Raw genomic sequence first — 16,932 nt, forward strand, 5'->3', positions numbered from 1 at the left:
TAATTAACTCGGGGTCGATTTTTTAAGTTGGCCTTGTTCTTTTTTGGTAAGAGACTCACTGTGTTGTTGTTGTGTTTTGTTTTGCTCGTTCGTGGTTGCACAATGTGCCAATCTTAAACATATTTACATGTGTTCGATTAAATATGTGGAGCATGAACATAGAAACGTTCGACTAGGTTCGACTGGAATATCATCATATAATGGTAAGTTAACTTAGTTCAGTATTCACTAGTTACTCAGTTACAATGATATTATGTACCTCTGTGGTATCGTTTTGTACGTATGATCATCCTGGACATGGATTGCTTCTGTCTAGCTAGCTTATTAGGGTGCAGAATAAGTCAGAAGTTATCTATAAACAAATGAACAATTGCTGTTCTAAATTTAGGATAGCTGCCAAATTTAGAGTACTAGCTAAGAATCGTGCTGTTCAACGCGCGACAAACAAGATAATGCATGGCTTTGAATGAAGATAAAAGATAAATGTACTAAAATGTGTTGTCAACGTTGTTATAAATTATAATGACACACACTCTGTCTCTCTATCTCGTGTCCTAACACCCAGCCATGAATTTCATTTCTTGGAAGCCTTTTTTCTTCTTCTTCTTCTTCTTCTTCTTTGTCTTAAGCACTCAAAGGTTTTTCTGCTCCTCGATCTGTCTCCACAATTTACTTTTGTTAGCTTCATTATATATATTATTATAAACAGAGTTTCTTAAGATCATGCATGCATGAAAAAATAATGTATACCATGCTGTGTATATTAATGTTGGTGTAAAAATTGATATCATTGTTGCAAAAGTTTTCCATAATTTAGGTATATGTGCATGTCTATAGTTCATGAATATGATTTTTGAATTACTTATTTATTTTTCTATTTGTAAAATGATGCATCGACTTCTTCATGTTTTAGGAATTCAATTACTAGAAATTAAATATTATGAAATTAATGTTGAATTGGAAATATACATATTAGGGAGCTAACTGAGGCTTCTAAGAAAATTTGGAAGCAAGCTAATCATCCTCCTAGAGGCTGGAATTCATATGATTCTTTTTCATGGATCATTAATGAAGAAGAATTCCTCCAAAATGCAGAGCTCGTTTCAAAGAGGCTACTAACTCATGGATATCAGGTCAGAAAACGTAAATCAGTAATCTAATTACTTCTCCATATATCAAAACTTAAATGTTATTCCTTCTTTTATGGCTTTGTCGCAGTATGTTGTGGTGGATTTTCTCTGGTATAGGAAGAATGTGAAAGGTGCAACTAAAGATTCAGGTGGACTTGATGTAATTGATAAATGGGGAAGGGTGATCCCTGAGCCTGAAAGATTCCCTTCTTCTAGATATGGAGAAGGGTTCACTGAGCTAGCCAAGAAAGTTCATGCCATGGGTCTACTGTTTGGGATTCATATCATGAGAGGGATTAGTACACAAGCAGTCAATGCAAACACTCCCATCTTAGACACCTCCACGGTAACCCTTTCAGTATACATCTTAATTTTCCTTTACCTTCTTTTTCATCTGGTCTTTTTCTCCCTTGTCATTCCGTTATAAAAAAAAGAACAAAAAAACAAAAAGTTTACAATGGGGCAAGGAGAAGGTTTTGTTTGTTGTTATCATTTCAACTTTCAGTAAGCTATGTACCAGTGATTCTTTGGAACATAGCAAGGATAATGGTATATAAAGGATAAGTCGATAAGGTAGAGGGTAGGGTATTGGAACACCTTTGAAGTGTTCCCATCCAGGAACACACTTTATCCGTTCCAAACCCAATTTATCACCGTTCCTGATTGCAAAAAATGGTGTAGTGCGTGTGAGCTAGCCATTGGAAATCCCCACAAACATTGAGATATTCTTACTCCCACCTGAATCGCAATGCTTGCCAGAGAATTCTATCACTTTATCCATGAGACTGTACTTGTATGAAATAGCACACATAAATGAAGATAAAGAAATTAATAAATGCCGCATGCTAACAGTAGTACTTCTCAGGGAGCTGCTTATAATGAGTCTGGAAGACTCTGGACTGCAAAAGATATAGGCCTGACAGACAGAAAATGTGCATGGATGCCACAAGGTTTCATGAGCGTGAATACTAAGTTGGGAGCAGGAAGAGCTTTCTTGAGGTCACTGCATCAACAGTATGCCGAGTGGGGTGTGGATTTCGGTAATAAAATTTCTTGCGGTTGAAACATATTTTATCTTGATGAAATATTCACGCAACAGAGATTTACAGATGAAATCCTGTTCTGCGACGTTTTTTGTAATATAGTTTGTGCTCCTATTTTCTCATGATGAACACCACTACTGGAGTTCACAACCAATTACGAAAAAATGTACTCTTGGAATTTTGGAATACCATATGATCCTTGTAGTTCAACCGGAATTACTTAAGATTTTCTTCTAAGATATTCTTCTTTAATTTCTTTTTTACCCATGTTTGCATTGACACAGTGAAGCATGACTGTATCTTTGGTGATGACTTGGACCTCAATGAAATAACCGTAGTTTCAGAGGTAAGTGACACACTATTCTTCTATCAAACTGGTTTTCAGCTGGCTAGGATGTCTTGCAGGGTTTCAAGGAAGGATTCAGGTAAAGGGAAGAGATGACATAAAGATCTTTATGCAGGTACTGAAGGAGATTGACCGCCCTATCGTGTATTCTCTCTCTCCTGGAGTCGGTGCGACACCAGCTATGGCCAAGGATGTGAGCCCTCTTGTGAACATGTATAGGGTTACAGGAGATGATTGGGATTCATGGAGTGATGTAGCTTCTCATTTTAATATATCAAGGTATATATATCAATGTTCTACTAGCTCATTAATTTCAGTTTTGGAACTACCAAATCCCAAACATTAATTCTGATCCGGATTGCATGTTCATTACGTTTGCTTATAATTGCCAAGAATTTCAAAGGAACTTATACAAACTTGTGCGTCAGCAACTTCGCTGCAGCTAATATGATAGGATCAACGGGCTTGCGGGGAAACTCATGGCCTGATTTAGACATGCTTCCTTTAGGGTGGCTTACTGATCCAGGTAAAAACTTGTCACAATACGACACATTATTATCCCATCACTACCTATTCAGTATTCACGAGTATACTGTATACATATATTCCACTCTGACATTCATAACGTTTCAAAGTGAGATACCCACCCCCCCCTATCCAACTGCTATAAGATGAATTTTAACTTTCTGAAGTGCCATAACCGTTGGATATTGGATTTGGGGGGACATGGGGCGTGTCTAATTTCACCATCGTTCTGTGGGGGGTGGGTATGTCTAAAAGACCTAATTTTAAAGAAACCTGTGCCCTCCATTTTTCTTTGTTTTTGCACAAGAGCACAGACACAAAAGTCTCGCACTTTCTCAGTCATAAGATGCCCACTTAAACTGTTGCTCATTCACCAGAAAAGACTTCATTTTTGTCACTCAATTCCGGGAGCTTAACCGTTATATATAGTTTGTGAGGGATTTATTTATTGCCAATATAAAGGATACATGAACAAGTTTTTCTTAGAAAATAACATTTTCTTCCAAGTCCTTTCTTCAGTGAATTATATCTTTGCCATGCTTAGCTTGCTGATGCAGACTTTACTGTATGGTTTTGAATGTTGACTTGTTGAGGGTAACACATTTTAAAACAGAAATCATGTTTCTTATATTCCATCGCCAGGTGTAAATCAAGGCCCGCATAGAAATTCTAACCTCACAATCGAAGAGCAAAGAACTCAGGTCCAGATGCAATTTTTTATTTACTGTGTTTGTTATTCTTCAAGTACAGTATATATTAAGCTATCGAAATACCAAAACTTTCTTCCTAGCAGATTACTCTATGGTCTATTGCAAAGACCCCTCTCATGTTTGGAGGAGATATGAGGAAGCTCGATGACGCCACATACAACATCATAGCAAATCCTACATTGCTCGAAATAAATACTTTCAGCAGGCACAATATGGAGGTAAGTCTCCCAACTAATTATAACCTCCTTCCAAGAGAAACAACTTAATTTAGTCTTAATTAATATTAAATTTATTTATAAATTTGATTCATCATCAGTTTCCCTATATCACTGGAGAAAACGGAACAGTGACGACTTCTACAAGTTCAAAAGAAATGAATGCATCGGATTCACATTTTCTGGGTCTTACTTTCTGCAAGGATCCTAGGGTAAAAGGTTGGGTTTCTGTAGTTCTAGATAATGAGCTAGAGAAGATTTGCTGGAAAGATAAGATAGGACGCAAACAAAGTCCGCCATTTTGCCTTTACAAGAGCAAACATCTTTTGAAATCGTAAGAAGCTACTTTAGAAATTTTGCAATCAAATTACGGTTTCTTATATATAATAATACTCAAACTTTTCTCTTGTCATTAGCACTAGTGATTCTATTAGTAATGCAGTTCTTCTTAATGTGATATAAGTTAGTGATTTCTTTTTTCTTAATGCTGATGAAGCGGGGATGAAAAGATACCCCAGGAACAAAAATATCACGGGAAGCATCATTTATCAGCATTAGACTCCACAGAACTATGCTTAGATGCCTCTTCCAAGGGAAAGCTTAGATCACATGAATTGAAGACTAGCTCATTTTCTCCTTGTAGATGGGATACCAACCAGGTATGTAACTATTTAACAAAATTGGTTTCTATTCCCTTAAGAACAGATATTAGCATAGCGTTTTATATTACGTTAACCAAAAAATCTGATTGCAATACACATAGAAACACATAGGATAAGTCCTTTTCCCATAAAATGCATTTGGTTTTCAAATTATATACGCACAATATAACCAACCCTCCCCCCACCTCACGCCGTAAACACAAAGAAAAACAAACTGAGAGAGCAGTAATTAGTGTGGGTTCTTCCCCAGTATTTGAAATTATCCTTAGAGAAGAAGATTCATTACTCTGTGTCGAGTAGTAGTTAGAAGAGGCGAGAGGAGAAATATAATCTTATTTCCGATCTTGCTGCTTGATCACATCTTTCTTTCAGATTTTATATTTTTAGTTTTTCAGTGCAAGTTGTAACTTTTATCCATTCCAATGAAAACTTACATTTATGAGCTGAACAGTTGTGGGAGTTGAACAATAATGACACTTTAGTGAACAGTTATTCCGGACTATGTGGAGTATTGAAACCAGTAGAAGGTAAAGGTATTCCAGTTATATATATATATATATATATATATATATGTGAATGTTTTCCCTTTAACGAATATTATATTTAATAATATAGGAAATATAATTCTTAATAATTATTGACTAATCTTTCATGCAGCTAATGCCGATTCTGCCCGAATTCGCTCATGGGTTGCAACTGGAAGAAGAGGTTTGTTGGCTAATCCTGTTACTAATTTTTGTTGGAGAAATCGATATCAATCGATCCTCACTAAAATAACTTGAATATGAACACTCTAAACTCTAATCGAAAAATATAAACTTTCAGTACAACTAACAACCATAAACCTAAGTTATGGAATTAACTATCACAAACAAGCAATAGCAATGTAAAACAACTTACCACAATAAGATATAAAATATAATGATGTCTATTTCCACAAGAGCAAATCCTTTTATAAATATGGGAAGAAAGATTACAATCACTCTTTTCAAGTCTCTTCAAATATACTAGATCTCTCTACACTAATATCTCCTTACAAATTTTATCTCGTTTTGTAAGGGTTTTCTCTCAAATTTGGTTGTTCTCAAAATTGGTTTATCTCAAAGACTTATATTACTCAAAAAACCTAACTTTGGTTTTATAGTATTTTGAAATTTCGGTGAGTTGTAAAATTTCGGTTCCAACCGACATGCCAATGTCGAGATATCGGTTTACATTCGACATGATGGCGTCGAGCTGCTTCATTTCAATTCGATGTGATAAGATCGTTAGAAACTCAATTCCAGAAGCATTAGCTTCAAATGATGTCATAAGGTTGGTTAAGCTCCTCACAAACGATTCCATGAGGTCGTCCAACACTACACCAATTCGATGCCCACCATACCGTTCCAGATATGGTGAGAGACCACAACAATCTCCCCCTCCTGAACCATGAGGAGGGATACTCCATGCATTCCCAAATCAACAGGAGGAGTGTGCTACCATTCCGGCAGTAGTACAACAAACATCAAACTTGCCTTTCAGCAAAACTTTGGTCATCATATCTGACACATTCTTGTCAGTATGGATCTTCTCAATGCACAATTACTTCTCTTCGAGAACTTCTCTAATCCAATGATAATATATATGTATGTGCTTGGATCTAGAATAAAAACTCGGATTCTTGCTCAAATGGATGACGCTTTGACTGTCACAAAGAACTAAAAACTATTTATGTTTTAGCCCTAGTTCATAGAAGAACATCTTCATCCATATCATCTCTTTGCAATACTTAGTGGCTGCAATATACTCGGCTTCTGTAGTGGAGAGGGAAACACACTTTTGCAACTTCGATTGCCAAGAAACTACTCCCCTTGCAAATGTAAACAAATAACCGAAAGTTTTAGGACTTTATTGAGTTAACATCACCTTCCATATCTGCATCACGTGTAGCCTTCAAGTAAGGTCTTAGTCCCATCAAAATACAAGCACACCTTGGAAGTGCTCTTGAGATATCTCAATATCCACTTAACACATTCTCAATGCTCTTTACTCGAATTTGGCAGAAATCGGCTTACAACACCTATGGCGAAAGCAATATCTGGTATTGTACACACCATTGCATACACCAAGTTGCCCACTGCAGATGCATAAGGAATCTTTTGCATTTCTTTCTCACCCTTAGGACAGATATCTTTGGTCATGCAGAATTAGCCACCAAACGGAAAACTCACTGGCTTTGCTTGATCCATGTTGAATCTCTTCAACACTTTCTCAATATAGCTTTCTTGAGAAAGCCATAACTTCTCACTCTTTCTGTCAAGAGTGATTCGCATACCAAGTATCTTTTTTGCTTAACCCAAATCCTTCATCTCAAAAGACTTACTCAAGTCTTTTTTCAAATTGGATATCTTGTTGATGTTTTGGCCAACTATCAACATATTATCCACATACAACAAGAGCACTATGAAATCCCCATCTAGAAACTTATTAACAAACACACAATGATCGGACGCAGACTTCTTCTACCCTTGCTTCACTATAAAGGACTCAACCTTTATGTACCACTTTTTCGGTGCCTGCTTCAAATGATACAAACTCTTTCTCAGTTTGCATACTAAATGCTTCTTGCCTTTAACTTCAAAACCCTCTGGCTGGTCCATGTAGACATTTTCCTCAAGATCACCATGTAGAAAAGTTGTCTTAACATCTAGTTGCTCAACCTCTAGGTTCATATTTGTGACCAAACACAATACCACCCAGATAGAAGTCATCTTAACTACAAAAGATAAAATTTCATTAAAGTCAATACTTTTCCTTTGACCGAATCCCTTCACAATAAGGCGAGCTTTGTGTCGTGGATGTGGATTATTATCTTCATGCTTGACTTTGAAGATAAACTTATTCTTGAGAACTTTTGTTCTGTTCGGTTTCTCAACTAAGTCATAAGTATGATTCTTATGCAAATAACCCATCTTATCACCTTCAACCACTTCTCTTTGTCTGTACATTCAAAAGCATCTTGATAGTACATAGGTTCTCCACCATCAAATAGTAAAACATACTTATGTGGTTGGTACCTGGTTGAAGCTTGTCTTTCTTTATCGAATCTCCTCACCTCATCTTCTTGTGGCGGCTCAGGAGGATGCACTTCTTCTTGCTCAGGTGTTGGTTCATGCACTTCATCTGCATATTCTATCTCAATAGGTTCAATCCTATCATGAACAATATGATCATCATCATGAGACTCAAACCCATGGTTCTCTTCATTCTCAATGCCTTCTGCAACTCGTTCCACAATAAGAACTTCTGGTTCTAAGATCATCAACGAAAGGTTCTAGCTTCTCACCATTCTCAAAGTCTTCTATCGTTTGATATTCCAGGAACACAACATCTCGATTTTGGATTACCTTTTTCTTAATCAGATTATAAAATTTGTAACCAAACTTCTCATCCCTATAACCCAGAAAAATACACTGCTCGGCTTTGTTATCAAACTTTGATCTCTCATCCTTGGGAATATGAAAAAATGCTCTGCATCAAAATATTCTCAAGTATCCATAATCAACATCTCTACCTGACCATACTTTCTCTGGATTCACTATTCAGATGCTTTGAAGGCGATAGGTTGATTACATGTATGGTTGTGCTCATTTCTTCTACCCAGTAACTTCTTAGTAACTTAGAGTGAGACAACATGCATCTCATCCTCTCTATAATGGTACGGATCATCCTCTCGGCTATACCATTGTGTTGCGGTGTCTTGGGAACTGTCTGCTTATGAAGAATCCCATGACTCTTGCAATACTCTTTAAATGACCCAATATATTTCCACATTATCTGAACAAATACACTTCAGAGGCTTATATGTCTCTCTTTCCACCATTCTATGGAAAATCTTGAACACACCAAAAACTTCATCATTGGTCTTCAGACTATATGCCCATATCTGTCTTGACGCATCATTAATGAATGTCAATAAGTACAAAGCTCCCCCGTGAGACTTCACTTTCATAGGACCACATAAATCCGAGTGTACTAGCTCAAGGACATTCTCCTTTCAGTGAGGGGAATCTTTGGAAAGACACCCTATGTTGTTTTCCAACCAAACAATGAGTACATTTATTTAAATATGTACCTTTGATGTTTGGCAATGCCTTTTGCTTTGCAAGAACTTCCATGCCTTTCTTTCCCATATGACACAATTTCTTATGTCATAGTTCGGTGGAAGTTTATTCTTGTACCACATTTAACTCTGGTTTGCACAAACTAGCTTGTGTCTTGTAAAGCGAACAACACTTTTCCCTTTGGCTACTACAATGGAACATTTGCTCAGTTTCCATACCCCGTTATCAAATGAGTTTTAAAAGCATTCATCATCTAACTTCCCAGCAGAAATTAGGCTTATCCGAATGTTAGGGACATGTCTTACATCCATGAGTGTTAAGGTGTAGTCACATTAGTTTTTACATAAACATCACCAATGCCTATAATTTTTGATAATTTATTGTTACCCATCTTTACCTCACCAAAATCACCCGATTTGTAGGTAGTAAAGAAACTTTTGTGGTGTGACGTGGTAAGAAGCTCCTGCATCTACTACCCACTTTGTGTCTTAGCATGAAATGCTCAAGCATAACTCATCACAATCTGAAACAATCCATACTTCACACTCTGAAGCTATGACAGTAGAGTCTCGGGTGGTGGTACTTTCTTTCATCTCTAACTTGTCTTCGTGTACGGTACTAGTCTTCTCACCCCTCTTCAATTCTATGCATTCATACTTGAAGTGGTCATAGATACCGTAATGATAACACATCAAGTCTTTCTTAGGAGGTCTACACATGCTCCTAGATTTTCTTTTGTCGTCACCTCTAGAATGAGATGGCTCTCTACTTTTACCTCTATCTTGCCTTTTTGTAACAAGGATCTTTGAATGACAAGAGCTACTCTGTACACCCCTTCTTGTCTCCTTATTTAGGTCTTCCAATTTCTTCCACAAACTAAAAGTGGTGGTCTCTTGGAATACAATGTGAATTACGTTATCGCCAATCCATTGTCTAATGCACCCAATTGTTTTTTCATCAAACGTCTTCCAATAGACGTCAGATATTGTCCCCGATTTTACTCCTCCATTCGCAATGGGTTGTGCCAAGTCCTTGCAATAAAGCAAGTCTTCCATCTTGGATTTCTAAAAGGTGTAGTTATTTCTATTTAGACTAGTCATACGGGTGTTTATAGAATGATCCATTTCAACATACTATTTCAACTCAAACCTTTTTTTAGGAATTTAATCAAACACCTTTTGAGCAAGATTTGGAATAACAACCTTTGTGATTGATCTAACCACGACTTTGATACAACTTGTTAGGAAAAATGATACCAATCGATCCCCTACTAAGATAGCTTGAATATGAACACTCTAAACTCCAATCGAAAATTTTAACTTTCACTACAACCAACAACCACAAACCTAAGCTATGGAATTAACTATCACAAACAAGCAATAACAATATAAAATAACTTACCACAATGAGATACAAGATATAACGTAGTTTGGCTAACGACGCCTACTTCCACAAGAGCAAATCATTTTTATAAGTATAGGAAGAAAGATTATAATCACTCCTCTCAAGTCTCTCTAAACTTACTAGATCTCTCTTCACTAATATCTCCTTACAAACTTTATCACTTTGCAAGAGTTTTGTCTCAATTTTGGTTGCTCTCAAAATTGGTTTCTTTCAAAGACTTATGTTACTAAAAAAACCTAACTTTGGTTTTATAGTATTCTGAAATTTCAGCGAGTTGCGATATTCGGAACCGATTTTTGGAACCAATGTCGAGATATCGGTTTTCATTCAACGCAATAGCGTCGAGCTGCGCGCTTCTTTTCAATTCGATGTGCTCAGATAGTTCAAAACTCAATTCCAGAAGCATTAGCTTCAAACGATGTCATGAGGTAGGTTAAGCTTCTCATAAACGATTCCATGAGGTCGTCCAACAGTACACCAATTTGATGCCACCATACCGTTCCAAGTATGGTGAGGGACCCCAACAACTTTTACTTGTTTATTTATGACCAATTTCTCAATAAAGATGAAAGAAAAATAAGTGTATATATTTCGGTGAAACTATAAGTGAATAACATATGGTTCATGCATCTTTGAACAATAATTTTGATATATTTCTTGCTTGTGTAGGACAAATATATCTCGCCTTCTTTAATCTAAGCCCTAGGAAAATGGTTATTTCAACAAAGATAACGGATCTCCATAAGGTGCTTCGTCGTAGTAACATAAGTCAGGGGTCGTGCAAGTATCGAGAAGTATGGACTGGAAAAGACTATGGCATAGCAGAAGAAACAATATCATTAGAAGTGGTAACACATGGTTGTGCATTATTAGTCCTAGAATGCTCAAGATGATCAAACCAGGCTATGTTTAAATATGAGTTTTGCGGTTGTTTACTATAAGAGGTTCGATACATCATGTTAAAATACATTGAATATATTATACAGGATCACACATTTTAGAATTGTTGAATGGTATATTGGAAAGATTATGTAATGTCTCACATTCTAAAAGTTGTATATCATGTAATTTCATACATTCTAAAGATTATGTAATCTCATCTATAAGAGTTGTATATTATGTAGTCTCACACATTATATATGTGCGGAGTTGTATATTCATATTTCCTATTTGGGTAACTTGATGCTCAAGGTACGTACTCAACATTACAAATACTAAGGTTCAGTTTAAGTAGAGTTAAGATCTTAAACCCTAATTCCACCTCCATCTCAATCTCACATTTTTCTTTACTTTTTACCTTTTCTACTTCTGGTCCTCTTTTTTATATATTTTGTAATTAACGCCCCTAGAATAAAGAAAAATTCTATCAAAGCATGGACAAAATTTCAAGATAGAGCATGTACAAATTTGAGATCTCTAGCCTTTACAAAAGTTGTTTTAAAATTTGAGTTTGTTTATTTTAACTTTAATTTATTATTGGATTCTTTATTATAATAAATTGTTTTTGCAAAATTCATTATTTTTAGTATTTTTTTTCTTTCTATTTTTATCCATATTATAAAAAATAAATAAATAAAAAAATCACAATGGAAAATGGAATTGTTAATGAATAAATGTGTTTGGAAATATTAATGTTTCGCTATTTGTATGACCCTTGTTAACATGTAAGGTGTTTCTAATTGCCTATACCGAGCTGAAACTATTTCTTACATATGAAAGTAAATAATTGACACTAGTTTTTGGTTTATATTGCTTAAATGACGACACCTAATAATGACGTTGTTAGGTTGTAAAATATAGGTTTTTATTACAATTGGTGTTAGAGGAATTAATGCTTTCGATTTTGACAATGTCTTGAATTGAACGATTTTGCTAAAGGATAATTGAAGGTCGGCTTTTGCAATAAATAGCAACAAATATAAAACTTATCAAGCACAAATTAATATATGTCATAATCTCTTCCATCATAATTGAATTTATTAACTTCTTGATGCTAGTACAGAGGTCGACAATATAGGCAATTATGACAAAACCATATTTATTCAAAATGATCTTAGGGATGTTTATATGCTGAAAAGTCGTTGGCTGTTTATATGCTGAAAACTTGCTCTACAAAACATCGTCTACTTCATACATCAAAGGTCTTAGGGACGACAATGTTGTTGGACGCGCGGTGTCATGGGGTTGTGAACCGACGCCATGGTATCACATATGTTGAGCTTGATCGATCTGACTAGGTCGGTTGGACCAAAAGTATATGGAAAACTGCAACATCTGTTGGAGTTTGATAATTCAACATCCCCATGTCACTTGGAGTTCGATACTCTGGCATCTTGATCTGAAATTTCATATTTCACTAAAATTTCAGCTACACTATATAAGGGTGATTGTGCTGGACATTTGGGAGTGTGTGAGACGTATTTGGTTGCTAGGATTTGGGATTTGGTGCCTCTTTTAAGAGAGCTTTGGAAGAAAAAAGACTTGAGTCTTTTTCTTCATTTGGTTAAGCCCAAACTCTTTGGTTGGTCTACACTATTGGATAATAACTTGTAAAGTGTAAGGGCATCTCCAATGGGGAGTGTAAACCGTATAGAGTGGAAATTTTACACTCCAAATATCAAAAAACTCTCTCCAATGGGGGTGCTATACAGTAGGTAATAGTGTATTAGCTAATAGAGAGGGTGGGGAATTCCCCTCGCTATTAGTTAATAAAAAACGAGGCGACACTCGTGACGCCCTGAGTGAAATAATTTTTCGGACGTCACTTGGAGTAACGTCCCTTTCTAATTCTAAAGTAATTTTTTAACTCGGACGTCACTCCAAGTGACGTCCCAGTTTAAATTAAAGAGGGACGTCACTTGGAGTGACGTCACTTGGAGTGACGTCCGAGTTTAAAATCTATTTTTCTTTACACTCTTCCATTGGAGAGTATAGAGTGTGGATATTTATAAGCTATACAACACTATACAATTAGAGGTGTAAAATCCTAATGGCACCTACGTGGAGCCTAGGTGGAGGTGTAATTTTACACCCCCATTGGAGATGCCCTAAGAGAACATTGTTGTGAAGAGAAAAAAAAAGAGTTGCAAGTTTTCTTCTTAGGAACTTTGGGGATTCTTTGGAATCATGGTGAGTGCTTTATTGTATTATTGTATTATAGTGCTTTATTTTATGATGGTGAGATCATAAAAGCTAATGTAGATGGAACCTCGCGGGGTAATCATGGCCTGCCGGGCTGGCTATGGGGCGTGCTTTAGAAATAATGGATGTGTGTTCATCGTGTTTATTTGCAGGAATATTGGCCACCAATTAATCGAATTTCATCGCCGAGTGTTTAGCTATTCTAGAGGTGGTGGAGTACACTGTTCAGAGAAATTAGAGGAGTCGTTGGGTGACGATTCCACATCTACGATTAATGCCTTTTGTGCATCAAATCTACCTTGGTGTGTGAAGCAATTATGGAAGAGATGCATAGAACACCTAGACTACTACAAATTGACTCTAGTTTGGAGATAAATTAATTTTACAGTAGACCAATTGGCAAAATACGCAGCCAATATATATTCAAGACAATGTTCAAGTTAGCTTTCTTGTAAAACCCCCATGGATAATCAAATGGGAGGTTCTAGATCGAGCATGTTTATTGTAGGTTTTGTTAAATTTTTATGGTGCTACAATGATATGTAGGTTGTAAGTATCCCTTGTACTTAGGTACTCCCTCCCCCTTTCCCCCTTTCTTCAATACAATTTTTTTGCTTACTGAGAAAAAAAAAAAAAAGTTTTCCCTTTGGTTGTGGATGTAGGCAAAACTTGCCAAACCACCTAAATCTTTGTGCCTCTTCTTTTGTCGGTTTGTCATTGTGTAAGTAGTTTACATTGTTTACTATTTGTATTAGAAGTTAATTATTAGTTGTTTTATAAGAGATTGATGAAATGGGGTTACACCTCTTGAATTGTTATATATTGATGAGCTACCTCCTGCAAGAACCTTTGTATTCTCTTTCTTTGAATGTATGAAAACACAGGCCTTAACATACTTTTCTAGATTGAACACTTGTACCTAATTGATAGATTTAATGCGAACTCCCCACCCTATATTTATTTGGTTAGGGGTCGCACTGCTTCTATGGCTTTGGTTATTGGTTGACGCTTCCGTTGCATTGATTTCATTTGCTCCATAGTTTTTTGGGGCACAACAAATGTGTAATATAATATACAGCTACATTGCATGCATTCTCTATTTGTTCTCATTCTCCACTTCCTACTGATTTCATCTCATCATAATACGTATTGTGAATCAGACATTGACGATTGAGTCCAACAAAGTCTTATCGGCCGGCCTCTTCTTTTGCAGCATGTATCAAACACTTAACATAGAATTATCTATTTCATGAAGAGACTCTGATGATGACGAAGCATAAGCGATATTAAAAGTTCATTAGAACATTAAAGAGATAAATTGAAACAAAAGTTTATTGATAATATTGAAGAGTTGATCAATTACAATTTTTGTCCATGAAACCCGCTCTTTATATAGAGAACTCTATCAAATCATCTTAATTAGAAACCTACTAAAACACTAAGAAACACTTTCATAATCTATCTATATCATAATAGTAACCTTCTAATCTACTAGAACTCACAAACTAGACTTCTATAAACTTATAAATTAGGCTTAAAGAGTAAAAACGAAAATAACTTGTTTTTAGTATACTTGGATTTACTAAAAAGAATTAGACAATAAATATATGTATACAGCGGATACTGACGAAGCGGAAGCGATTTAAAAGTAAAAGGTACTAGAAAATTTAATAAATTGTTTGATATTGAATAATTGAATGAATTTAATACAGAACAAGATATAGTTTACAAAGCTAATAGAAATAGAAATACTACTAAAAGTATGATAATGCCTAAACTAGAATTCCTAATCTATTTAGGAAGTGCTAAAAGAAATAATTATTATTCTAATTAAAATTATAATCCTAAGTAGAAACTATGTTACTGTCCTGCATCAGTCCCCAGTTATTGAAAAGAACTCGACCTCAAGATCACTTCAGGCAAAGAAGCATAATCATCTCCATGATAAGGAAAAATATCCTAGACATTAAATGTAGGAGAAATATGCAAGTCGACTGGTAGGTTGACAACAAAAGGATTAATATTGTCACTTATCTTCTTGAGAATCCACAGGGGACTGAGTTTCTTTCTCTTAAGCTTATTGTAATTACCAACTAGAAAACGCTCTTGACGAAGAAAAATCATAACCATATCACGTTCTTCAAAAGTCTTCATATGCCTATGTATGTCTGCATTAGCTTTGTATGTATTTAGCATTAAAAGACTCGAGATTCTTTTCCACATCTTCATTCAAATGTTTGCACATTATCAATAAACTCATTTGCATCAGCATGTGAATTTGGTAAAGAAGGCAAAGTAACAAGATCCTAATTAAGGATGGTTGTGCAACCTAGCACCTTGAACAAAATTAATATGATGTTGAATGTTCCTCATGGGAGGCAAAGAAGAAAGGCCATTGGAAGGTAAAACACATGAAAATTCCTATAAGATAGGTGCAAGTTTATCAGGAACCTTAATAGAAGAATCAGAAGAAGTAGGGCGACTATTGCAAATATCTCATTTGGCTTCTCAAAGTCAGAGGTAACATCATTAGAAACCAATAAAGTAGGAACCTCATGAGTAGAAGGAGATGACTTAGGTTTGGTATAGAAAGGAGCTAATGTTACTTTCAAATCATCTTTGACAAAAGAATAAGTGTTCTATTTGCAACGATGAATAGCAACCACATCAAACATCTAAGGACAACCAAGAAGAACAGGATGAGAATTACAAAATGAGTTTTAATGGTTACTTTCTCATATTGATTTGCAAGAGAATAAAAGATTTATAAATTGCTAGATTCATTAATGGTTTATCATGGAATATTCAGAAAGATTGAGCTTCACATCATATCAAAACTTCACTTTATATGCCGCTATTAATAATGCACTTAAGGTGAAGAGAATTTGAGCAAAATTTGGAGGAAGATATTGAGTCATTAACATTTGCCTCATACGTTTCCAAGAGCGAATCGGATTCAAACCTTAACGAATACGCTCTTGTTGTTTCTGCTTCCACCAAGAAGAAGTTCCACCATTAAATTTAAAAACCACAATCTTAACTTGCTTCTCTGGAGGAATTTCCATAACATCAAAAAAATGGTAGATGAACTTAATCCAATCAACAAAATTCTCAATATGTAAAAGACCATTAGAAGTTGCAAAACCGTCTTGATGCGATACGCATTACTATTACCACCATAATTGTTTTAGTTACCACCATAATTATTCCCTTGTCACAACGAAAATTATTTTTATTTTGTAAATTTTGGAAAATATTTGGGATAACAATTTCCTCAATTTCATCATCATCGTCAAGACAATTACAAGGTTGGCGTTGATCATGGATAATGGGTTGGGAATTGTTTTGGTGAGGTGGTAAGCCAATTTGGGTTGGGTTGGAATTATAGAGTGTGGTTTGATTAGGTGCATGGGAATATTGAGATTATTGGATTGGGTCAATTGGCTATGGGTTTTGGTGGCCTGGTTAGGCTTGGGCTTATGCCTGTTGGACATGTGAATTTCGCTGGGGTAAAATTTGCAATGTTTTAAAAACGCTAGGCAGTAGTCGGACGGTAGGGAAGCGCCTAGCGCCTAGGCCTTCTAGGCGGCGGGCGCCTAGATGGGCTAGGTGCTAGGCGGTTTTATTTAATTAATTAATTTACATATATA

At 35.7% G+C, this 16,932-nt stretch overlaps 1 protein-coding gene across 1 annotated transcript; it reads left to right on the forward strand.

Annotated features, from left to right (window-relative positions):
- The first annotated feature begins 512 nt into the window (after window positions 1-512).
- On the forward strand, window positions 513-11,268 carry LOC147494097 (uncharacterized). Its single transcript, XM_086565566.1, has 14 exons — window positions 513-638; window positions 977-1,133; window positions 1,219-1,476; window positions 1,996-2,170; window positions 2,458-2,519; window positions 2,635-2,798; window positions 2,948-3,045; window positions 3,687-3,745; window positions 3,838-3,972; window positions 4,071-4,303; window positions 4,466-4,628; window positions 5,083-5,158; window positions 5,289-5,339; window positions 10,811-11,268. Exons 1-14 carry the CDS (start codon window positions 568-570, stop codon window positions 11,032-11,034), a joined length of 1,926 nt encoding a protein of 641 aa, XP_086421692.1. The 5' UTR covers window positions 513-567; the 3' UTR covers window positions 11,035-11,268.
- Window positions 11,269-16,932: the final 5,664 nt, after the last annotated feature.

Source organism: Coptis chinensis, chromosome 6, assembly GCF_015680905.1.
Source record: "Coptis chinensis isolate HL-2020 chromosome 6, ASM1568090v1, whole genome shotgun sequence".
NCBI classification, from domain to species: domain Eukaryota; kingdom Viridiplantae; phylum Streptophyta; class Magnoliopsida; order Ranunculales; family Ranunculaceae; genus Coptis; species Coptis chinensis.

What these genes read in the sequence shown, in the direction of transcription:
- LOC147494097 (XM_086565566.1), top strand. Translation starts at nt 568, where the DNA reads ATGAATTTCATTTCTTGGAAGCCTTTTTTCTTCTTCTTCTTCTTCTTC. An exon ending in AGGGTGGCTTACTGATCCAG is followed by an intron (nt 3,046 to 3,686) that starts GTAAAAACTTGT and finishes TTCCATCGCCAG; the next exon opens with GTGTAAATCAAGGCCCGCAT. An exon ending in TCAGCAGGCACAATATGGAG is followed by an intron (nt 3,973 to 4,070) that starts GTAAGTCTCCCA and finishes ATTCATCATCAG; the next exon opens with TTTCCCTATATCACTGGAGA.